At 40.1% G+C, this 26,203-nt stretch overlaps 1 protein-coding gene across 5 annotated transcripts; it reads left to right on the forward strand.

Annotated features, from left to right (window-relative positions):
• Positions 1-1,948: 1,948 nt before the first annotated feature.
• On the forward strand, positions 1,949-26,203 carry LOC130193078 (protein mono-ADP-ribosyltransferase PARP6). 5 transcript variants are annotated; one of them, XM_056413408.1, is made up of 22 exons: positions 1,949-2,061; positions 2,565-2,642; positions 5,036-5,130; positions 5,740-5,800; positions 5,972-6,062; positions 6,217-6,283; positions 6,706-6,855; positions 9,095-9,245; positions 10,315-10,446; positions 11,382-11,477; positions 11,713-11,805; positions 12,026-12,151; positions 12,383-12,448; positions 12,759-12,826; positions 13,762-13,810; positions 13,981-14,093; positions 17,326-17,398; positions 19,436-19,505; positions 20,807-20,886; positions 21,149-21,212; positions 22,034-22,118; positions 24,260-26,203. In XM_056413408.1, the coding sequence occupies exons 1-22, from the start codon at positions 2,059-2,061 to the stop codon at positions 24,360-24,362; spliced, it is 1,914 nt and encodes a 637-aa protein (XP_056269383.1). In that variant the 5' UTR covers positions 1,949-2,058; the 3' UTR covers positions 24,363-26,203. The 5 variants fall into 5 exon arrangements, with proteins under 5 accessions (XP_056269383.1, XP_056269384.1, XP_056269385.1 ...); XM_056413409.1 differs by having other exon boundaries at positions 12,386-12,448; XM_056413410.1 differs by having other exon boundaries at positions 10,393-10,446.

Here is a 26,203-nt window from a genome sequence, read left to right on the forward strand (position 1 = left end):
GCCGGCAGAGAGCGTCCAATATGTCGCGGGAACAGCAAACCGATACCTCTGCGTTCCCACGGTGGTGAAGACACGTCGTCTCAGAGTCGCTCTCTGCTCCGGGTTCAAGAGACGAGGTGGGGCGCGAGGGGAAATGCAGATTCTTTTATTTCAAGACCTTGTTTGAGAACTTCACATATTACAAACTACACGGACATAAAACTAAGCCAGAGAGAAATGACTGTCGCCGACTTTCGTGTAAATGTGTACGTTACGACGTTAACCGGTTACGCTGCGCATGCGCGACAGACGAGATTCTTGGAGACTTGCCAGGTGTTACCTCAGCGTTCCAGCTGTTGCCCTTCAAAACAAGAGCTCAACATTGAGCTTTATGGAGAGTGGCCGAATCAAGATAAAAGATGAAATGATATGCACTGTCACTAACACTCAGTAAACTCTTCATGCCCAAATATTTGATCTTATTTTGTTTAATTTTTCACAGGTTGCACTTTATTGATATTATCTTGAAAAGGTATTCAGTGCAAAACAGGTTAATTGCAACGTTATGTAACTCATAGAAATGTAAGGTATTCTATATACAGCTTTTTCATTGTTGTCTGACTGAATGAAAGGCAGACTTGATTATATTATATGTGGTTACATTGTCATTTAAAAAATAAAAGTAATTGTGACAGTAAAAATAAATTGTTTTATAACAGTGTATTTTCATGTAACTTTTGTGGTTTAAAAAATGTCTAAAGGAACTATTGGCCCCCGGGCGTCTTTACTTTATCACAATTGGCCCTAGTTGCAAAAAGTTTTGACACCCCTGCCATAGAAGAACCATGTCTGGTTCCTCAAAGAACCTTTCAAACCAGGGTTCTTTAAAGAACCTTTTGTTTAAAGAGTTCTTCAAAGAACCTAAAAAGGTGTCGCAAAGAACCTTTAACAAATGTTTCTTTAAGGCACCATTTGTGGTTCCAACGAACCTTTCAAGAACCATTTAGGGAAAAGGTTCTCTAAAGAACCTAAAAAGCTGTCGCAAAGAACCTTTAAAAAATGGTTCTTGAAGACCCCATATCTGGTTCCACAAAGAGAACCTTAAAAAAAGGTTCTTTAAGGCACCATTTCTGGTTCCACTTAGAACCTTTCAAACCAGGGTTCTTTAAAGAACCGTTTCCTTAATAGTTCTTCAAAGAACCTATAAAGGTTACTCAAAGAACCTTTAAAAAAATGGTTCTTTAAGGCACAATTTATGCTTCCCCAAAAGAACCTTTCAAACCAGGGTTCTCTAAAGAACCATTTCCTTAAAGAGTTCTTCAAAGAACCAATAAAGGCGTCTCAATCGAAACAACGGTTCTCCAGTCGGTGATGGTTCTTCGTAGAACCACAAAGCCTTTTAAAGAACCATGACAGAACCTTTATGTTCCTGTGGTTCCTCTCTTTACTCTAACACCTGAAGTTTCACGGCGTGGAAAACAATTTGTTCTTCTCTCCGTTTCTTCGGCGAGGCGCTTCAGACCGACGGCGACTCCTCTGAGCGTTTCCAGACGACACGGCGTGCCGACCGGTCGGAGCGCCGGTTTCAAAACATGAACAAGGAAACGGATACTGAACGTACACACACACACACACACACACACACACACACACACATATTCTCCCACACGTTCTCTCCACGGTGATTAATGCCACTCTGAAAGGAGGCAGAGATGGCTGTTGCTAGGATACGTGGCGAGGTGAAGTGCCGAGCATTTAAAGAAAAGGAGGAGGAGGAAGATGAGGAAGAGGAGGGCACCGCGTACAAAGCATGGCATCGCTGGAGGTGGCCTCTTTTGTTTCATGTTTTTTCCGTCCATCACTGAATTGTTATTTCTATTTCCTCCCTAGGTTGTGCAGCTCCAATTGAAGAGAGAGAGGGGGAGAGGGAGAGGGAGAGAGAGAGAGAGAGGGGCGGCCGAAGAGCTCCGGGGTTTCCTGTTTCCTGTTCTTGTTCTGCAACCTGGAAAGAGGCTGCGATGGTCGCCAGTACTCAAAGGCCCAAACCTGTCTGAGTGAGCCTTATGAACAGCAGAAACAATGGTGAGCACGCTGCAATCCTATTGGCTCATCAATGCCCGCTGCGATCCTATTGGCTCATCAATGCCCGCTGCGATCCTATTGGCTCATCAATGCCCGCTGCGATCCTATTGGCTCATCAATGCATGCACGTTTGTGCTGTGTCGTAAAGGGGTTCATTAGATTAAACGACATCGCTGAAGTTCAGACTACATGTGGGTTCATGCAACCGGGTGCTGGACGTGACATGTGGTTATTATCCACACACACACACACACACACACACACACACACAGACATAAAACACTGATTAACTCATCGCTGATTGTCATTCGAGTATTCTTTTGAAGGTTTGAATTCTTTTAGAAATAAATTGCACGCCCTCTTCGTTTCGCTCTCTCTCTCTCTTTTTAGAGGCTATATAAAGCGAGAGTCTAAATAGGGAGAGATGTGAGAAAGAGATGAAAGAGAGAGAGAGAGGGGTTGCCCCCCCCATCTCCACTATAATGGCCTTTTCCACACAACAGGACATCAAAGGCCAGTGTTGGACGGACGAGGAGTCGGACGGGGAGAACGAGTCGGAGCAGTTCCTGTATGGCATTCAGGTAAAACGGCAACTTACGATATTGATACGTGTGTTTGATCTGGTGTGTGTCCGTCGTGGTGCTCGATAACATCTGGATCATCTTTTACCTTCACATTACACAAATATCATGTAGTTAAACATTTGTTTTTACCAATTATCATTTTATTTCCCAACAAGTGTAAAAGAGCTGCTGATAGGATGTGTTTATGACAATATATACTGCTGTAATATATATATATATATATTTCCAATATATATCCATATGTTTATTTATATATATATATACATACATATAAATATATATATATTTTACATATATGTATTTATATATATATATATAGGTTAATAATATATTTAACTGTGAACTGCAAGATTCACAGACTACCAGACACTAGTTCTCAGGGTTTTATTGGTCAAGGTAGATTTTGATCTGATATGGGCACCAGACAATAACTCAGGGGTCATTTGGGGTCATTTGGGGATATTCTGACCACATGTCATGGCCTTATGGTGCATAGTTGTTGAGATCATTTGCGTTAGCAGTGCAGAACAGATGGACTGGCTGACATGACCCTCTTAATGCCTCACTGCAACACATCCATATGAGTCTGAAGAAGGATGTTCAGTTAGAATATAAGTGTGAGAATATGTCGACGTTCTGAGCTTTGACTTCATTTGCAAACTGATAATAGTGAATATGACTTTTGTACCTGTAATGTAGAATACAGTTGTGGTACTCTCACCCACTGTGACCTCAGGTATCAATACAAGGCAAAAAAAACATTTTCTCGACGCTCATTGAATGTATAATATAATTTCCTACAGTTGGATGCTATTGAACACGAGAGGTAGAAACAAAAAGAATAAACAGCTCAAATAGTTAGGTAATTAAAACAGATATTGAAGTGTAGCTAAAAATAATAGAGACGTGGTTCACTGAAACATTCACTGAGCATCATCGTCACAATATCCACGTTAATCCAGTTTTAAACAAGAACAGGCACTCGGTAGAGCGCATAACTTCACATATCACAAGATTGGGCATTGAATTATGAACATGTTGGCATTAGTTGCCAATTGGATAAAAATTGACCGTGCTATGGTAAAAAGAAGATTTTGACCTTTTCGTGACCTTGACCTTTGACCCGATTGATCCCAAAATCTAATCAACTGGTCCCCGGATAATAACCAATCATTCCACCAAATTTCATGCGATTCGGTTTAATTTTTTTTTTGTTATGCGAGGAACACGCATACAAATAAATAAATAAATACACGGCGATCAAAACATAACCTTCCGCATTTTCAATGCGAAGGTAATGATCTCACAATGCTGATGGTCTCCCCGGCTGTGGAAAGCTCCGCCCCCATTCACCACAGGCATCTTTCAGACACATGTTGGGAATAGATAGGTTAAGAATAAAAAGGGACATACTTGAACGAGGGTGGAAACCATCATCTTTCCGCCAGTCAACTTTTTGAACATCCCTCCGTTTAATTTACAACAACTTTAACGGTTCCTTTGCGTTTATTCTACGATCGCCCATGCATGCTGCCGTCATTCACCTGGCTTCCTGTCTTCACTTGGAACCGTCTTCTGTCACGTCTTTTCATTTTATTGTCTTTTTAAACAGACATGTGCAAAGACATGTTGGGGGGCAGCTACTTAAACCCCAAAAAAGGTCACCCATCACCAAAATGATTTATCTGTTGATCGCTGCTACATGAAGTTAGCAAGTAATTGTAAAGTAACACCTGCAACACATTGTGTGGTGAGACATGAGAGATAAACACAGATAGGAGCGAAAAATGCCATATAATAAACGTGCGAGGGGGAGGAGGGAGGGGTGCGGCGCGAGGAGGAGAGGCACGGCGAGAGGGGGGAGGGGCATGTCGGGGCGAAATTCTCACAAGAACTCAAATAAAGTTCCCGTCAGATATCAAAACACATTTGGGGGGAATTGATGACGGAGAGTAATTTGTATTCTTAAATACTTATAAACGAAGAAACAATGTGTCTCCAGCAGAAAGGGCACTCTTCTCATCCAGGTCAAAAGGGGAGGAGATTGAGCACCACGAGAGGTCTATCTGTGCACGTGCCTGCTTTTAAACATGTATTTATATGAATAGCCTCTATTTCACACATCCGACTTTGCTTGATTCTTTCTCTCCTCACTTTAAGCTGTTTATCATTTGTTATTTTTTTGCTGTGTCGTGTGTTTTATCGTCATTTTAATGACTCAGTGAACTTCGCCCTCTCTCTAACGCTGGCTCATTTACAGTGATGTCGATCGATTTGCATCATCTCCAATGAAATAAATACATACATGAACATGCTAGCAACGTGATAGGTGGCGTCACCCAAGGGTGCTTGAACTGATCGGAGGGTGCTGTGCATCCTGCTTGTTGCAGGGGAGCTGCGCTGCTGACCTGTACCGCCACACGCAGCTGGACGCAGACATCGAGGCAGTGAAGGACATCTACACCGACAGCGCTGTGTCTGTTAGGTACAGCAAACACACACACACACACACACACACTCCACTTTTGTCTTTCTTTCTTAATATTATTATATGTTGTCATGTGTAGATATACACTACCTTTCAAAAGTTTGGGGTCACCCAGAAAATGTTGTGTTTTCCATGAAAAATCACTTTTATTTATCAAATGAATTGAAAATTGAATATAAAAATCTAGTCAAGACGTTGACGAGGTTAGAAATAATGATTTTTATTGTAAATATTAATGTAGTTCTTCTTGTGGCTCAAAGGAAGGCCAGTTTTATAGCTTCACTCAGCAGCATAACTGTTTTCAGCTGCGCTCACATAAAAAGGGTTAAAGGGTTTTCTACCCCTCCGCTAGTCTTCTAAGGCGATAACACAATGTACCATCAGAACACTGGAGATGGGCCTCTACACACTATGTAGAGACTTCATTAAACACCAGAGAATAGTCATGTACACATTAACTATGTAGAGAGTATTTATGATTCATTTAATGTTCTCATCATTGGAAAAAACAGCTTTGAAAAATAAGGACGTTTCTACATATTCCTAAACTTTTGAGTGGTAGTGTATTATATACATATATATGATGCAACCGTATCCTCTGAACAGGGAGTACGGAACCATCGACGACATGGACATCGATCTCCACATCAACATCGGTTTCTTAGACGTGAGTCGGCCTCCGTAATTATCCCAACGATGACATGTTTGCAAAGTTACACATCATTTATAATGCATCGTACCCTTGTCATTTATTCATGCGGTGAGAAATGGCCCTAATTACCACGCTAACTCTGTGTGTGTGTGTGTGTGTGTGTGTGTGTGTGTGTGTCTGACTCAGGAGGAGGTTGCCACAGCGTGGAAAGTTATCAGAACAGAGCCCATTATTTTGAGACTGCGCTTTTCTCTTTCTCAGTACCTCGATGGACCCGGTGAGTAACGGTGTCAGTGTGGATGTTGTTGTTTTAGGTATTTGTGCCGCTCGGTGAGCGTAGGAGGCGAGTACAGTGTGTGCTGTAGAAGAGAGAGAGGGAGAGAGAGAGTGTGTATCTGTGCACTGTGTAATGGTTCGTCATCTCTACTCAGAGCCGTCGGTCGAAGTGTTCCAGCCCTCCAATAAAGAAGGCTTCAGCTTGGGCCTGCAGCTCAAAAAGTAAGTCATGTGATGTATTTGAATGTGTTTCATAGTCATTATTCATCGTTTAACGTCAGATGTTGCATAAGCACAGAAATACAAATCCCAGATGATTCTTTTTTTTTTTTTTACATTTCTAGTTTTCTAACAACCTCCTGGGAACTGAGGGGAAATAATGTCTTCCAAATTCTTATTTTTTGTGATTTCCCACCGATTAAGAGTTTTATATATATAGACATATATATATATATGTATACAGGATGTCCTCTTGAGAGTGCACCAGGACTTGATAGGAGAACTCAAATGAGTAAAAGAAGAGATGCAAAACCAACATGTCCACCACAGAGAACTCGAAGGAGGATAATCTAAAATAATGATGCATATCAACGAAAAAAAAAGAATAGGCGTGATTCCCTTCCTGCTTGTGTCTCCTCTCTCAGGATCCTGAGCACCTTCACGTCGCAGCAGTGGAAGCACCTGAGCAATGAGTTCCTCAAGGCGCAGCAGGAGAAGAGACACAGCTGGTTCAAAGCCGGAGGAACCATCAAGAAGTTCCGCGCCGGCCTCAGCATCTTCTCCCCCATCCCCAAGTAGGTCTCTCTCCCACTGGAACCCCCCCCCCCCCCCCTGGAATCAGACCAACCAGGAAAAGGAATCAGACTAATATGGAAAAGGAATCAGACTAATAAGGAAAAGGAATCAGACTAATATGGAAGAGGAATCAGATTAATATGGAAAAAGAATCAGATTAATATGGAAAAGGAATCAGACTAACAAGGAAAAGGAATCAGACTAATAAGGAAAAGGAATCAGATTAATATGGAAAAGGAATCAGACTAATATGGAAAAGGACTCAGACTAATAAGGAAAAGGAATCAGATTAATATGGAAAAAGAATCAGACTAACAAGGAAAAGGAATCAGATTAATATGGAAAAGGAATCAGACTAACAAGGAAAAGGAATCAGACTAATAAAGAAAAGGAATCAGACTAATAAGGAAAAGGAATCAGACTAACAAGGAAAAGGAATCAGATTAATATGGAAAAGGAATCAGACTAACAAGGAAAAGGAATCAGACTAATATGGAAAAGGAATCAGACTAACAAGGAAAAGGAATCAGATTAATATGGAAAAGGAATCAGACTAATAAGGAAAAGGAATCAGACTAACAAGGAAAAGGAATCAGACTAATAAGGAAAAAGAATCAGACTAACAAGGAAAAGGAATCAGACTAATAAGGAAAAGGAATCAGACTAATATGGAAAAGGAATCAGACTAACAAGGAAAAGGAATCAGATTAATATGGAAAAGGAATCAGACTAATAAGGAAAAGGAATCAGACTAACAAGGAAAAGGAATCAGACTAATAAGGAAAAAGAATCAGACTAACAAGGAAAAGGAATCAGATTAATATGGAAAAGGAATCAGACTAATATGGAAAAGGAATCAGACTAATAAGGAAAAGGAATCAGATTAATATGGAAAAGGAATCAGACTAACAAGGAAAAGGAATCAGACTAATAAGGAAAAGGAATCAGATTAATATGGAAAAAGAATCAGACTAACAAGGAAAAGGAATCAGACTAATAAGGAAAAGGAATCAGATTAATATGGAAAAGGAATCAGACTAATAAGGAAAAGGAATCAGATTAATATGGAAAAGGAATCAGACTAATATGGAAAAGGAATCAGACTAATATGGAAAAGGAATCAGATTAATATGGAAAAGGAATCAGACTCACAAGGAAAAGGAATCAGACTAATATGGAGGGGTGCCCTTCTCTGTCTCACTCTGCAACGCGTTGACAGTTGTGGGTGCTCAGGGATTTGAACCTCTGACCTCTCGATGGCGGCCGGCCTCTCTCACCACCGGGCTGTGGTGGCCGGAGTGTCACACCCACATGGAGAAGGTGCTGAGCACTGAACATTGTGTAATATACAATATATTTAATTCAGTTTACGAATCACTTATATTGTATTGACTATTTAATAAATTACTTTTTTAAAGCATTTAAATGCTCATTTTATATACAGGACTGTCTCAGAAAATTAGAATATTGTGATAAAGTTCTTTATTTTCTGTAATGCAATTTAAAAAACAAAAAACTCTAAAATCCTATCTCATAAAATTTGAATATTTCCTCAGACCAAGTAAAAAAAAAGATTTATAACAGCAAAACAAAATCAAACATTTGAAAATATGTTTCCAGGTGTTTCGAGTTAATTAGACGATTCAAGTGATTTGTTTAATACCCTACTAGTATACTTTTTCATGATATTCTAATATTTAGAGATAGGATATTTGAGTTTTCTTAAGCTGTAAGCCATAATCAGCAATATTAAAAGAATAAAAGGCTTGCAATATTTCAGTTGATTTGTAATGAATCCAGAATGCATGACATTTTTGTTTTTTTAATTGCATTACAGAAAATAAAGAACTTTATCACAATATTCTAATTTTCGGAGACAGTCCTGTATATATTTTAAAAACCTCCAGTACCTTTACGGACCACCAGGGGGACACGTGCCCCCATTTGAGAACCACTGCTTTCACCCATGATGAAATAACCCAGGTACTGACTGTGAATGCATTACCAGGTGAGAGTACTACTGATGAGATGCCAATGGTATTATTGAGGATTCATATTTATTCAAAGACTATTCATTAAAATGATAAATTCTGACATTCCTGATTTGGCCTCCACGATACGTAACTTCTACAAACACATGCGACAACGACAACAATTAGCTTGTTTTTCCTCCCGGTGAAAAACAAAATGTCAGATGAAGTGACGCACAGGCATCGTGTTTCTTTGTGTTGTTTGTAGGTCTCCGAGTTTCCCTCTGATCCAGGACACGGTGCTGAAAGGCAAGCTGAGCGTCCCCGAGCTGAGAGTGACCCGCCTGATGAACCGCTCCATCTCCTGCACCATGAAGAACCCCAAAGGGGAGCTCTTCAGCTACCCCCCCAACAGCCAGGTCAGTTCATCTCATGTCAACTGGAATATGAAGAATTGTTGTTGTTGTTGTGTATTTTAGTCAGTCAATCGTTGCAATGAAATACGATATTATTCTGTATAATATACAAAACAGAAAGACTGAAAAGGTATAGGTAGAAGCAAAAAATGCTTATATATTCCTATCCTCCATCCATCCATCCATTATCAATACCGCTTATCCTCATTAGGGTCGCGGGGGCGCTGGAGCCGATCCCAGCTGACATAGGGCGAAGGCAGGGGACACCCTGGACAGGCCGCCAGTCCATCCTAAATTGTTATAATCAAATAAATGAGAAAATTAATATCAAATAAAGAAAAATTCTAAATACAATAAATAAATAAATAAATATATATATATCCTCATACATCTTCCAAAAGGTAAAAGGTAGAGGCAAAGAATGCTTATATATTCCTATCCTAAATTATTATAATCAAATCAATCAGAACATTTATATAAAATAAAGAAAAATATTAAATAAGAAAAAAATGTATAAGAAAAAAAGTAATATATATATACATCCTCATACATCATCCAAAAGGTAAAGGTAGAGGCAATTTTTTAAGTATATATTCTTATCCTAAATTATTAGAATCAAATAAATCAAAAAATTGATATAAAATAACGAAAAGTACAAAAACAAATAATATATACAAACATCTTCCATATACATACGTTTCAATCACACTTATAACCCTCAACAATTCTTTTATAAATAATCCTTTTGAAAACCAAAAATTGCGATTGTATTTTTCTTACGTTTTTTAAAACCTTTTTTCTTACTGCTCACTGCTGAGCACCTGCTGTTATCTTATCTAAAACTAAACTTTACACAATTTTTTTGTTAAAAATGATTAATACCACTCCAAAAAGTTTCTGTTTTCATGGCCCGACACATTTCTGTTGTTAATCGGCTGTTGCGGTTCACTCTGACTCCTTTCCTCAGTCACCTGCCTCCTGCACTGAGCCCTTCCCTTACCCCCTTTGACCCGTAACATGGCTCGCTGCTGCGCCGTTACCCATAATGCTTTGTCTTCACTTGACCCATCAGACTGTGGCGGTGCCGGCGGCCAGGGCCCCTGCGCAGATTACCACGAGGCAGCTGATTGAATTGTTTTTCTCATCCCAGGCGGGCGGCCACTGCAAGAACATCCCTACCTTGGAGTATGGCTTCTTAGTGCAGGTCAGACCACCTGGACGGGAGGGGGGGGGTCAGTCCATTGTTGTTCTACGACATCACAACAGCTTCCAGTCACGATGGCAGAAAACAATTTGTTGTTTTTGTGCCCAATTCTGCCGCCTAAGACCTTATTGTTCTTCTCTATGGCGGTTCTTCACATACACACAGAGGAATTAAGGTCTGGAACCGAAAATGGTTCTTCAGAGTGATGCCATAAAAGAACCATATTTGGTCCCACGAAGAACCTTTCAGACCAGGGTTCTTTAAGGAACCATTTCCTTAAAGAGTTCAAATAACCAATAAAGGTGTCGCAAAGAACCTTCAACAAATGGTTCCTTAAGGCACCATTTATGGTTCCTAAACAAACCTTTCAAACCAGGGTTCTTTAAAGAACCATTCCCTCAATTTATTCTCCAAATAACCTATAAAGGTTTCTTAAAGAACCGTTAAAAATGGTCCTTTAAGGCACCATTTATGGTTCCACGAAGAACCTTTCGAACCAGGGTTCTTTAAAGAACCAATTCTTTGAAGAGTCCTTCAAAGAACTTATAAAGGTGTCTCAAAGAAGCTTTAATAAATGGTTCTTTAAGGCACCATTTCTGTTTTTTTTTTAAAGAACCTATCCAACCAGGGTTCTTTAAAAAACCATTTTCTTAAATAGTTAAAATAACCTATAAAGGTGTCTCAAAGAACCTTACAAAAATGGTCCTTTAAGGCACCATTTCTGGTTCCACGAAGAACCTTTCAAACCAGGGTTCTCTAAAGAACCATTTTCTTAAAGAGTTCTTCAAATAACCTATATAGGTGCCTTAAACGAATAAATGGTTCTCCAGTAGGTGATGGTTCTTCGAAGAACCACGAAGCCTGTTAAAGAACCTTTTGAGAACCGTTGTTCTGTGTAGGAGTGATGACTGGGAACATCGCTTTTCTCCAAACAGATAATGAAGTACTCAGAGCAGAGGATCCCCACGCTCAACGAGTACTGCGTGGTGTGTGACGAGCAGCACGTCTTTCAGAACGGATCCATGCTGAAGGTATCGGAGACGGGGAAAATAATATATATATATATATATATATATACTCGGTTTAAGAAACGTTACCGTTTATGAAATGTTTCCACTATTGTTGTTGTTGGGGAGAAAGATAAAGAGTGTGTGTCATTACGTGTGTGTGTAGATATGTAGTTCACGTTGAAATTAGTGTATTCTCATCCCTCTTTGTGTATATATATATCTATATATATACATATATATATATATGTATTTGTAGCCGGCTGTGTGCACCAGGGAGCTGTGCGTCTTCTCCTTCTACACGCTGGGTGTCATGTCCGGAGCGGCAGAGGAAGTGGCCACCGGAGCAGAGGTGACAACACAACAACAACACATATAATATGTGATTGAATTCTGATTATTTGTATTTATTTTTAAGAAGAAAGGCCTAGAATATATGTAAAAAAACACAAACAATGTTAATTTTGTATTATTTTGTATGTCTATGCGTTATTGGAACTGAGTTGTGTTTTTCAGTCTTTTAAAGTCACATAAAGGTCAAACATGTCCATGTACAATCCCTCTCTCCACAGGTGGTGGACCTACTGGTGGCGATGTGCAGAGCTGCTCTCGAGTCTCCCCGTAAGAGCATCATCTTCGAGCCCTACCCGTCAGTCGTTGACCCCAATGACCCCAAAACTCTGGCCTTCAACCCAAAGGTCAGCATCCTCACTGCTAGAATAGAGACGACTAACAAAACCGAGACACACACATTTCAGTTTATCAAACAAACCGACTGCGTTGAAAACTGAAGGTTGCTCGAAATTGCATCAAATGGATAGGAATGATTTGTAAACGGTGACTATCGTATACAAGTGATTGTAGATGTCTGTATGTTGTTCCCTCTCTCACTGACCACCATGGATGTTCGGCTCAACCGATGAACACAGAAGAAGAATTATGAGAGACTGCAGAAAGCGTTGGACAGCGTCATGTCCATTCGGGAGATGACCCAGGTACGAGGAGGAGGAGGAGGAACACTGCATCTATAGATGGTTTAGGGTGTCATGGTTTTAGTTTATTTATATTAACTGTTCCCCCACAGAGTGTTTTTGCTGGATCAGTGAGGTCTTAGGTTATCTATTCTATCGATTCTATTACTTATTCATACCCACTGTGGCTTCACTGCATTTCGACTGCATGTACTATTACACCTATCAGTGTACCTCTTTGTGTATAGCTTCATATAATAAGTCGAGATCTCAACTCTTCATCCCTGATCACTGAACACAACACATGCTCCTGTGTGCTTTTCCTTTTTTCCAGGGCTCGTATCTGGAGATCAAGAAGCAGATGGACAAGCTGGACCCTTTGGCCCACCCTCTGCTCCAATGGTGAGTGGAGGATCTGTTCCTCATTGGAGTCTCAGACCGACCGTGTTCGTGCTATCATCATTAACAGTGATGCTTGAGGCCAACAGGACTTTTCAGGGGGGACATTTTGACATTTCACAGCTGTAGATGCTGATGGCTGATCTCCATGTGGCTGGTTCCATAGCCCTGATGACTCGTCAGGAAAGGGGGGGCTGAGCCCCAAGGGGAGCGATACTATGTCTATGTTTGTCTTTTGGGACCCCGGAGACAGAATTTGATATGTTATGCTCATTCAGGACATCATCACTGAGATAAAGATGAACTGGTTCAGTGTCAAATATATCATTCAATGGAGAAAACATATAATATATATATTAATGCAAAGAACAGAGAGATGGCGATAGTTATTACTTGTATTTCTAATTTGCTCGCTCACTGGAGACGGTTTCTAACTATAAACCTAAATGTAAGGAGGTAAAAATCATTAAAAATTACCGATATATTATATTATATATATTTCCAATATATATATATATATAAATATAATATATATATATATATTGACGCATTCTGTAACTACCTGGACTTACAGGTTCACTCCGTGCATCCTTTACTTTGAGCTCACCTCATTGGCTGTCGTTGAGAGACATTACTTGGCAGAGTGAGAAAGCCATCTCAGCAGCCTCCCCCAGGTCCTAGTGCCCGTGGATTATATTATATTAATGTGTCCATTTGAGAAAACAATAGTTTCATTTAAAAAAACTTTAAAATCCAATAATGTGAAATCATTTTGAGGAGCTGAAGCCCCTGATTGTCCCACTTGAATAGGACGGAACCATCGTCAACGCCATTGTTTTTACTATTTTAAAAAGCCAAACTGTCTGCTGTGATAAACCAGGGCTCTAGCCCAGTGGCAGTATTTTACATTTGCTTTCACCTCATCTTTTTTTCTGCAGGATCATCTCCAGTAACAGGTCTCACATCGTCAAGCTGCCTCTGAGTAGGGTAGGGAGCCACAACCACTTCCCCTCCAGCGTCTCTTTTCTTGCTCAAATTAGCATTTTATTACTGCTGCATGATGTCATCTAATGGTTCCTGCTCACTCTCTACCCCCCCCCCCCCTCTCTCTCTCTCTCTCTCTCCATCACTGGTGCCTTATGATCTCACTGTGATAGCAACTGAAATTCATGCACACCTCCCACCAGTTCCTGCTGCTCAGCAGCCCCCCGGCCAAGGAGGCTCGTTTCCGCACTGCCAAGAAGCTTTACGGCAGCACCTTCGCCTTCCAGTGAGTCCTCACTGCTCCTCCTGTCGGCTGACGCAGCATCCAAGTCTAGATCACTGCGTTGAAGCGCAGACGGTGTAAAGCTATACAGCTACAGAGTTTTAAAAGAGTCATTTAGGCTGTGTTACGGCCGGCCTGGGGGAGCCTGAGCGTGACAGAAATACGGGTTTCCCCACCTCACAAATCAGGACCAATGCGGCAGCTTATAGTCAACAAAAGGTTTTTATTCATGAACACTAGTGCCAAATATTCTTCAGGGTGAAGCCGGGCCCAAAATAACAAACGACACAATCTGTGCAAGTCACCTAACTTCCCTAGACCACAAAAGGAACAAAGAAAGAACAGCTGCACCTAAAGAATACCTCCCTACCTCGCAGAAAACAGGGTTAAACTAAAGGGCCGCTCACCCCGACCGACGCGCTAACTAACCCCACCGCCCACGAAGCTGCAGAGGAAGGGCCGGCAACACAGGTTCCCTCCTATATAGCCGTCCAATTATCTGAAAGAAAGAAAAACACACCGTATGACACACAGCACCCCCTCAGGCAGGGAGGTGAACTACACTACGAATCCCCTTGACACTGTGGGTCATAACAGCTGCGTCAGAAAAACAGTTATTCTATTATTATTTGAGGAATCACTTGGAGCTCAGTCACTCCACGCACGCATCATTGAGCGTAACACTCGCGAGCGCGTCTCGGGGGAACAGCCGTCGGCGTGGAGGAGCCTCCAGCACTTTTTAAAAATGTAACCATAACAAACAATAGCGCAGAGCAGAGAGCGTCGTCTTGGCCAGAGGAACCAGCTCGCTCAGCCAGTATGTAGAGCCAAGGAATATGGGGGATGGAGATCTGCACCGCGGGGGGGGGGGGGGCGTCGCTGAATATTTGAGATACACGTGACCCATCTCGCCGTGTCCAGCTAACACCCAGTCTCCCAGGAAATGTCAAATGTAGAAACATTTAAAAATAGAAAAACTCGAGTCCGTTGGATGAGGACGTACCGGCTGCTTCGCGAACACGTTGTTCCCGTGTCTTTATGCGACCGAGAGAACCGTCGTAGTCCTTCACGCCGCCTTCAAGACCGGTTAAAAAAAACAGCCGTCGTGACGCCGCTCTCTGCCTTGGAAGACTGGGGATCGTTCTCCGGTGACTCAGACAGCCTGATGGGCGGAGCTTGGATCTACAACTTTACTTTTTTATTTTCTTTTTTATTACCATGATGATGCCCCAAAAAATATCCTGCCACAAATTGTATAAATAGATGACAAGAGAAGCAGAAGAAGAGAAGGTCTAATTGTGGGTTTTCTACAAAATACTTCCGCAATATCAAACAGTAAAACACTGAAGGTAAAGTACAGGGATTTAGCGTAAAGAGTAATTATTCATGATTCAAACAGTCATACGGGTAATAAATTGGAATTTAAAAAAACATATTAAAAGCACACCTCAGGGCATCAAACACTTGATTTATCTCAATCCTTTAGCCATCTGATGTTTCTTGGTTTAAATTACTGGTATATATATACAGGACTGTCTCAGAAAATTAGAATATTGTGATGAAGTTCTTTATTTTCTGTAATGCAATTCAAAAAACAAAAATGTCATGCATTCTGGATTCATTACAAATCAACTGAAATATTGCAAGCCTTTTATTCTGATTTATTGCTGATTATGGCTTACAGCTTAAGAAAACTCAAATATCCTATCTCTAAATATTAGAATATCATGAAAAAGTATACTAGTAGGGTATTAAACAAATCACTTGAATTGTCTAATTAACTCGAAACACCTGCAAGGGTTTCCTGAGCCTTGACAAACACTCAGCTGTTATACATCTTTTTTTTAACTTGGTCTGAGGAAATATTAAAATTTTATGAGATAGGATTTTAGAGTTTTCTTAAGCTGTAAGCCATAATCAGCAATATTAAAAGAATAAAAGGCTTGCAATATTTCAGTTGATTTGTAATGAATCCAGAATGCATGACATTTTCGTTTTTTTAATTGCATTACAGAAAATAAAGAACTTTATCACAATATTCTAATTTTCTGAGACAGTCCTGTATATATATATATACACATCTATATACATCATAGTCCTCGACTGCACTTCATTTATTTTTTTATTGTTCTGTTTGTACTATTTCGTTACTGTTTGTCTCACGTCATGTTTTATTTATATGTATGACATGTTTACATGTCATACATATAAACATGTTTACATGTATTACATGTTTATATGAATTACATGTATTACATGTAATACATGTAAACATGTTTATATGTATTCCATGTTTATATGAATTACATGTATTACATGTTTATATGTATTATATGTTTATATGTATTACATGTTTATATGTATTACATGTTTATATGTTTTATATGTATTATATGTTTACATGTTTATATGTATTACATGTTTATATGTATTATATGTTTATATGTATTACATGTTTATATGTATTATATGTTTATATGTATTACATGTTTATATGTATTATATATTTATATGTATTACATGTTTATATGTTTATATGTATTACATGTTTATATGTATTACATGTTTGTATGTATTATATATTTATATGTATTACATGTTTATATGTATTATATGTTTATATGTATTACATGTTTATATGTATTACATGTTTGTATGTATTATATATTTATATGTATTACATGTTTATATGTATTATATGTTTATATGTATTACATGTTTATATGTATTATATGTTTATATGTATTACATGTTTATATGTATTATATGTTTATATGTATTACATGTTTGTATGTATTATATATTTATATGTATTACATGTTTATATGTATTATATGTTTATATGTATTACATGTTTATATGTATTATATGTTTATATGTATTACATGTTTATATGTATTATATATTTATATGTATTACATGTTTATATGTATTACATGTTTATATGTATTACATGTTTGTATGTATTATATATTTATATGTATTACATGTTTATATGTATTATATGTTTACATGTATTACACGTTGTCTTCTTACTGTGTAGCTCGGGAAGATTAGCGGCCGCTAAGGCGTGAGCTAACGGGGCCCCAGCTAATAAACTAAACAGTGAAGAATATGCATAATAAATGTGAAACAGAGCGTTGTGTTTATTGTGAACTGTATCCGGCTCACACAGCAGCTCTTTTATCTCCCCCTCTCTCCCCCTCTCTCTCCTCTCTCTCTACACTTGCTCTAGTGGTTCCCACATAGAGAACTGGCACTCTGTTCTGAGAAATGGACTAGTCAATGCGTCGTATACCAAGCTGCAGGTACGTGAACCCGGCAGCCGGCTGGACTTTACGATGCGTCTCCTCTCGGAGCGCCGGCCGGCTCCTCTGGCCGAGCCGGCCGGCGCTCCGGCTGATTCATTTTTGCAGTTAATGGATGCCAGCTTCCCTTTCCGTCAGCTTCGCGATTAGCATGTTCCTTAAGCGAGCGGGGCACATGGGGAGCTCCTCCCGGACGACGGCGGCTGCTTGTCTGTTTCCGGCAGACGGCACGCCTCTTCCGGTTGTGGGACAACGGGGGAGGGGGGGCGTGGCGTCTGCCGTGTGATTCCGGGAGGCTTCCTGTGGGCCCTGTCGGGGGTCAGAACCACCTAGAGCACAGAGTAGGCTGCAGGTCTGAAGCCGGAGGATGCAGAGGACACGCCTCACGGGAGTAAGTATCGACTTCCGGGTGGGTGTGGCTTCCCGAGAAAGGTCAGTCACGAGCACCTCTTGTTATATTTTCAGACTCGGGTTGAAATCAGATCATTTTTAGTTCGTTGATACGGGTACGAGTGACCAAACGAGGACCGTCGATATAGTTTAACCCTCCTGTGACCTCTGGGGTCAATTTGACCCCATTCCATGTTTAACGTCTCCAAAAATATGATTGACATCATTTTTGTTTGCTTCATATTTCATGACTTTTCCTAATTTATTGGGGACAACTGGAAAAACCTAAAATTCACATGATATGTTTTCAATGTCCTGAACACAATTTGTACATTTGACCCCAGACTGTTTTTCACTGTGTAAAACATATAAGAAATATCAACTTTTTATTTATTTAAAGGGCTATTTAGGTAGTCAACAAACAAACATAAAGTGACACTTAAACTTGGGAAACAATATTAATTCTAATAATTTTCTGGAGGTTTTCATTGCTGTGGTCAAATTGACTCCGAGGGTAAAAGATGTTGGTACATCTGAAGGTAACAGGAGGGTTAAAAATAGGAGCAGAACACTTTTTTTTCAAGTTTATTCCAGTTTTTTTAATCCGCGTCCCTCTGGATCTTTATATTGTGTTTTGTTTTTTAGCACTTTGTGACCCAGGTCGGTAAAAGATCGATGAACAACAAAAGAAAAGTAAAGAATGTCGTCTCGTGTACACAAAGCTGCAGAAACACAGAAACGTGGAAACTCCAGGACGTCTGAGACGTCGCTCGATCAGGCCGTCTTTGTTCTCTCTGGAACTTTGATCTCGCCTCATTGCTCTTCCTCCTCCTCTTCCTCCTCTCCATCTCACCTTGAGCATTGACACCCCCCCCCCTCCCTCTTTCTCAGTCATTGTCTCTCACAAGAGGAGGCGGGGCCGAGTCGTCCGCCTCCAGCTCCGACCATCGCACACGAAGACGCTCGCCTATTGTTCCTTTTTCATTTCTTCCAGATGTGCCGAGTCCCCGACCTTCATCTTCTTCACATTTCATTCCCCAGATCCATCGAGGTGCTCTTTGTTCTTCCTCCCGTCTCCGGGTCGCCGAGGCGTATCAAACCGTCTCCGCGTTGCACCTGTGGTCCTTTTCCTTTTCCCTCATTCGGGACATTCTTGTGTGGAGGCTCGACATCATCATCATTCATCCTCCTCTTCCTCATACCAAGCCAGCATTCATGGCCTCATGCCACCGTTTCTTGAACACTGAGCGTCACGTGATCTTCTCTGGACGCCGTGATGTTGCAGGGAGAAAACATGCAGGTTTTATTTGAGTTGTTTCAGATCACGAGAATAACACAACTACATTTCCTCTCTTTGGCACTTTGCAATCCACCATCTTTGGATTTTCTGTGTGCGTGTGTGTGTGTGTGTGTGTGTGTGTGTGTGTGTGTGGCTAAATTGTAAAAAGAAACATAGAAATCAGCGACTTATACGTCCTGAGAGATAACGACAGTAAGACTGGTACGCGTCACACTGTATGTGTGAGTCCACGTGTGTGTGTGTGTCTGTGTGTCTGTGTGTGTGTGTGTGTGTGTGTGTGTGTGTGCGTTGTCCTCTGCAACTGCTCAGTGACCCTTCCTTCCTTCCCGCTCTTTTCAAACCCAAAGCTGCATGGGGCAGCGTATGGAAAGGGCATCTATCTGAGCCCCATCTCCAGCATCTCTTTTGGATACTCAGGTAGGAATGACTCCGCCCCCCCGCCCCCCCACCATGTCGCTCTGTTTGTGTAAGATGGCCCGGTCATCTTCATCATCTCGACTCCCCGTCATTCCCACATGTGGGATCTTTCCATGCCGCCGCCGCTCTGTGTTGTGTGTCCGTGTGCGGGCGCTCCTCCTCGGGCCTTCGTCTCTCCTCTGAGCTCGTGTTCATCACGGTGTGGCTGTGTGGCGTGGAGCTGCCAGTGGGTCAGTGTGTGTCAGTGTGGGTCAGTGTGGGTCACGTTGTGTTGGTGTGTGTTGGTGTGTTATACTGATTCATGTTCATGGGACTCGAGAGACATTTACACTCGTCTTGTGCTAAAAGGGGCAAATTGATATTTCTTAGGGGCCGTTTTGCCCTTTGCCCTCGTGTATTTCCGACGCTGTCCCACGACACGGGGATGGTGCTCCTTACGTCACCTGCAGGTTCCGTGTTTACCTGTTAACACTAAGCAATGGTTTTAAGGTGGACTTAAGTATTATAAGTTAAGGTGGCAAGAAAAACAGCAACAGTTGCTCTTGTCATACCTCAAATACATGAGATTACATTTAGATGAAGTCATGTTACATTCATACGCCGTAGAACAGCTACAGGGAGTAACTCAGGGTTAAGTGCCTTGCTCAAGGACACATCGACTAGGGCGGGGATTGAACCGCCAACCCCCCGATTGAAAGACGGACCTGCTAACCTCTGACCTACAGTCGCCCCAATTAATGACAATAATAATAACTTTATTTATATAGGACCTTTAACAACAACGTGTACACAGTGCTCAACAGAGAGTAAAGGCAAAACAAATAGAATGGTAAGATACAAATATAAAATAAAATTCAAAATCAAAATAAATACAAATAATAAATAACAAAAACATAATTAATAAATTGTAAATAAATGAATAAATTATTTTTTTAAACAGACAAACTAAATTAGGGGAACCAAAGATCTGCATAAAAGGACGACATCACTTACAAGCTATTCTATATAAATGGGTTTTAAGAAGTGATTTAAAAGAAGGACTCAAGTTGATTTCACATTTTATTAGAAGAATTAAAATAAACCGGCGTCCTGCTTGCTGCGTCAGCTCGTCTGCAGACGCTGCAGCGTTGTTTCTGAATGACCTCCATGAGAAGGTTAGAGCTCTTTTTAATGACGTCTGCACAAGCAGCTCGAGACCACAAGAGGAACGCTTTTCACGGCTCCAGTGACTCGAGGTCGTTCTGACTCGAGGTCGTTTGCTGTGTGTGTGTGTGTGTGTGTGTGTGTGTTGCTTCTTGCAGGAATGGGGAAAGGACAGCACCGCATGCCCACCAAAGATGAACTGGTGCAGCGCTACAACCGCATGAACACCATACCACAGGTGTGCAGTTTACATCCTCACACGGACAAGTTTTCTAATATTGAATCTCGATTCCCATCACACACAAAGAAGATATGAAAAAAGAAATCAACATGGATTTGAGAGTCGATTTACAACACTTCGTAATAATCAAATGTGTCCTCACAATGCTTTTACTCATTACACTTCCTTTGAGTGTTTGTAATCCTCACTGGTTCCAGATGCACCATCATAAGCATAATTCAGTCATGTTACTCTTTTTAACTTTCTCTTTCTTCTGTAGAGCCGTCCAATACAATCCAGGTTTCTGCAGAGTCGAAATCTGAACTGCATCGCTCTGTGTGAAGGTAATCACCAGCAGGAGGAGTTGTGTGTGGGAGCTGAGATAATAGTACATATGCTGCATTACTTTATTTGATTTCATGACAAAAAAAGATATTATTGTATGGATTACAGTCCCAGTGCAACAGAAGTTTATTTATTTACACAGATTATTTGAGCAGTCTATAGTTATAAAACAGATTTATATGAAGTCCTTGACATTTGTTTTGACTGCTAAAAAAATAGGGAATATAGCTATATATATATATATATATACTAATATAAAAATAGAGAATATAGCTATATATACTAATATAGAAAATAGGTAATATAGCCATATATACTAATATAATAGAGGGAATGTAGCTATATATATATACTAATATGATAAAATAGGGAATATAGCTATATATACTAATATATTAAAAGAGAATATAGCTATATATAATAATATAAAAATAGAGAATATAGCTATATATACTTATATAATAAAAGGGAATGTAGCTATATATATACTAATATGAACATAGGGAATATAGACATACATACTAATATAAAAATAGGGAATATAGCTATAATTGAGCTAAAGAGGGCAGTTACAGAAAAAAGCAGAACAGGAAGAAAATACTTAAAACTTAACATTAAAAACTAAATCAAAGGAATAATAATGCGACCGGCGTATTAATGTGCAGTTTAAAAAGTCAAAGCAATTATTATATTATTATAATAATAACTGAGTTCAAGCCCTTTTTAACTCTACAGCTTATAACATAGTATAATAACACACTACTATTAATAATAATGAATAACTGTAAAGTAAACCTCCATCTCTGCTTCTCCCTCACAGTCATCACGTCGAAGGATCTGCAGAAACATGGAAACATCTGGGTGTGTCCGGTATCGGACCACGTGTGCACTCGCTTCTTTTTTGTGTGAGTATTTACAACATCGTGGTAGTTTCTACATAAGTAATGCATGATCGGTCAAAAATAATCATTCCCTTATTCTTTTTCCTGCAAAGCCGAAACATGAATTAAGATGATTTAATGATGAATTGTGATATAAACTGCAGTTTTCCGTCAAATTAGCCGAGAACGAGTGGCGCCTGAGCGGCGTTACCGCTTCACTAAACCGGGTCGAAGCCTTTCAGTGAGATGTTGAAAACTGCAAAGAACACTTGACATCGTCCACACTGGCTGCTGATGTCATGGCTTTTGGACGCAGGCATTCACCAGATGGCAAAGTCTTTTATCATGTCTTCTGAAATGGAAATTAGATTTTGAGTTGAGCCCCGCGATCAAATTTAAATCTGGGCTAAATATAATTTGATTCTGTCCTGGTGCTCAGCTCGTGTGGTTGTGTGTTTCAGACTGAAAGGAAACGTTGATCTGATTAGAATAAAACAGGAAGACCTAACAGCGCCTGTTCTAACATCGCTGTGATTCCCCTTGCTTCCAAAAACAACCAGGAACTCACAGAAACATGGCGGTTCTTAAATGGTTCTTTAAAAGGCTTTGTGGTTCTACGAAGAACCATCACCTACTGAAGAACAATTCGTTTGAGGCACCTTTATAAGTTCTTTGAATAACTCTGTCAGGAAATGGTTCTTTAACGAACCCTGGTGTGAAAGGTTCTTTGTGGAACCAGAAATAGTGCCTTAAAGAACCATTTCTAAAGGTTCTTTGAGACACCTTTATAGGTTCTTCGAAGAACTATTCATGGAAATTATTCTTTAAAGAACCCTAGATTGAAAGGTTCTTTGTGAAACCAGAAATGTTGCCTTAAAGAACCATGTTCTAACGTTCTTTGAGACACCTTTATAGTTTTGTTTAAAGAATATATATACATATAATATATGTGTATATATATATATATAGTTTATATATATATATATCTGAACATATATATATATATAAACTAAGGCAAAGAATAGAGAGATATCGATAGTTATTTCTTGTATTTTGAATTCTCTCGTTCACTCTTTCGCTCAATGGAGATAGTTTTTAGCTATCCTCTTTCATTTGCCTCAAGTAAAGCTAAATGTTAACAGATAACACTAGTTAACAAGTACAGATTTATTATATATATATATATATATATATATATATACAGGACTGTCTCAGAAAATTAGAATATTGTGATGAAGTTCTTTATTTTCTGTAATGCAATTAAAAAAACAAAAATGTCATGCATTCTGGATTCATTACAAATCAACTGAAATATTGCAAGCCTTTTATTCTGATTTATTGCTGATTATGGCTTACAGCTTAAGAAAACTCAAATATCCTATCTCTAAATATTAGAATATCATGAAAAAGTATACTAGTAGGGTATTAAACAAATCACTTGAATTGTCTAATTAACTCGAAACACCTGCAAGGGTTTCCTGAGCCTTGACAAACACTCAGCTGTTATAAATCTTTTTTTTAACTTGGTCTGAGGAAATATTAAAATTTTATGAGATAGGATTTTAGAGTTTTCTTAAGCTGTAAGCCATAATCAGCAATATTAAAAGAATAAAAGGCTTGCAATATTTCAGTTGATTTGTAATGAATCCAGAATGCATGACATTTTTGTTTTTTTAATTGCATTACAGAAAATAAAGAACTTTATCACAATATTCTAATTTTCTGAGACAGTCCTGTATATATAGCCACATTCTGTAACTACCTGGACTTACAGGTTCACTCCGTGCATCCTTTACTTTGAGCTCACCTCATTGGCTGTCGTTGAGAGACGTTACTTGGCAGAGTGAGAAAGCCAGCGCAGCAGCCTCCCCCAGGTCCTAGTGCCCGGGGGTTGTATCATTAAGTATAATGATTGGCTATTGGATTGTAATTTAAAGGGGGAGAAAACAAATTAACCAGAAGGCACGCACACATGTAGCATGTTAGAGTTATAAATAACGTGTTCACGTGAGAAACAAGTTCACAAACATTTTTAACAATAAGGCCTCACGACGCCGTCTGCAAATAGTAGAACACATTGAGGCAGTGAGCAGGAGGAGGCGATGAAACCTGATGCTCTTGATGAAAAGTTGAAGAAAAGCATACTCATGTATGTGTGTGTGCAGGTATGAGGACGGCCAGGTCGGAGACGCCAACATCAACACCCAGGAGCCGAAGGTGCAGAAGGAGATCATGCGTGTGATCGGGACCCAGATCTACTCCAGCTAATGGCGGCTTTTCCAACACGTCTCTCTGGCGGAGGAGGAGGCGCACGGGCGGGCGGACGGAGAATGTTCTGGGGCGAGCTGACTGCAAGGCCTCGATGCGGAGGCTGCGGGAGCTCTCAAGCACATTGTTTCTAAAGTCGGTGTGTTCTGGTCCTCTCGGGTTCCTCGCCCCTTTATTTGTTACACATTACATGTTCAGATTCAACCTGGTTAGAGTCAGCCTGCTCACACACACACACACATTTAGCAAGGGGCGTGTCTATACACTGTTTTGAAGCTCACGGGGGGGGTTTGCCTGTGGAGAACTCATTTTAGGTCCCCACCGGGACACGAGTCCCCATGGGTATGTGTTCTGTCAGGTCGAAGTCCCCACCAGCATAGACGTACAAGAGCACACACACACGCACACACAGACACATAGCATGGGGCGTGTCTATACACTGTTCTGAAGCTTGTGGGAGGGGTTTGCCCGTAGGGACCTCATTTTAGGTCCCCACCTAAACATGAGACCTCATGGGTATGTGTGCAGTCAGTTTGAAGTCCCCACCGGCATAGACGTACAAGAACACACACACACACACATCAAACACACATCAAACCCTGGTGAGACTGGGCTTTCTCCTTTCTTTTCCCCATTAATCTATTTATTATTTAAATTTTGTGAAAATCTACTTAAAAAATAATCATTCCAAATAATAATTAGATCCCTTTTGCGACAACTAAGTGATGGATTTATATGCACACAGAAGTTTGTTATTTGATTGCGTCTCTGATCCGTTTATTTCATATGATTTGACTGATGACATGAATTAAGGTCGGTGACATCGTTACCTGAGGGGCCAGCACTACTCTGTCATTGTGTCCTTGTTCCCCAATAAGCGAGGTGTGGCTTTTTCTCACGTTATATAAACAGGCACTTTGTTTTTTGATAACATTATCAAATGTCCAATTTGCTTTACATAATTAAGGCAGTTCTCATGAGTCACGCACCTTCAAACCCTCTCAGTCTACAAGTGGCAAACAGACAAAGATGACTTCTATCGAACTATCATCAAATATAAAAATAATAAATCAACAGCAGTGGATTTAATCTGTGCACATGTTATATATCTGTTGCCTATGTTCAAAAAACCTCCGTGTCAGCATTTCGTGAACGTACTCGTCCCCTTTTTCTTTACGTTCTAAAATGAAATCACAACTTTAAAAAAGCCACTGTACAGATTCATGGAACATTTTACCAAACAATCTAGCATCCAGTGCAGGTGAGCTCACATCCCCCCCCCCCCCCCCCCTGGACGGACCCCGGCTGTCATCAATGTGTACCTCTATTGAGAATGGCAACCCTTGTATAGCTACTCAAGTTTATCAGTTAGTCATGTACTGTACGTACTTATGTACTTATGTGCGTTTGTGTTTTCTCGACATTATACTAGACATTGCACTTATTCAACGTTTGCCTAAACTGGAGAAATGGACAATTTATGGACAAGATGTAAAATCCATCAGCTCAGCCGTGTCTGTACGAGAGACTCGAGGCTTCTGGCTCCTCCGGAGCCGAAGGTTCTGACTGCTGGACGGACTTCGAGGCGCCGAGAGAGAATCGGGTGAAAAGACTTTGGACGTCGTTGCAATGCATCGTCCAGAAAGAAGTGGACGTGTGCAGCTGGCTCGTCGTACTGCTGATGACTGATAGCTGATTGGCTGATAGCTGATTGGCAGTTTTTGAGTCTCTTTGAGAATCTATTCTCTCCGGTGAGTGACGCTTTCAAAGATGATGTTGACGACAATGATGATGATGATGATGATGAAAAAAAGAAGAAGAATAAAGCCTGATTTTGCACA

Source organism: Pseudoliparis swirei, chromosome 4 (assembly GCF_029220125.1).
Source record: "Pseudoliparis swirei isolate HS2019 ecotype Mariana Trench chromosome 4, NWPU_hadal_v1, whole genome shotgun sequence".
Classification (NCBI taxonomy): domain Eukaryota; kingdom Metazoa; phylum Chordata; class Actinopteri; order Perciformes; family Liparidae; genus Pseudoliparis; species Pseudoliparis swirei.

Excerpts from the sequence above, each read along its gene's own strand:
- LOC130193078 (XM_056413407.1), top strand. The coding sequence starts at position 2,544 with ATGGCCTTTTCCACACAACAGGACATCAAAGGCCAGTGTTGGACGGAC. Across the intron at positions 6,856-9,094 it reads ATCTTCTCCCCCATCCCCAA|GTCTCCGAGTTTCCCTCTGA; the intron begins GTAGGTCTCTCT and ends TGTTGTTTGTAG. Across the intron at positions 17,399-19,435 it reads CGTCGTATACCAAGCTGCAG|CTGCATGGGGCAGCGTATGG; the intron begins GTACGTGAACCC and ends TCAAACCCAAAG.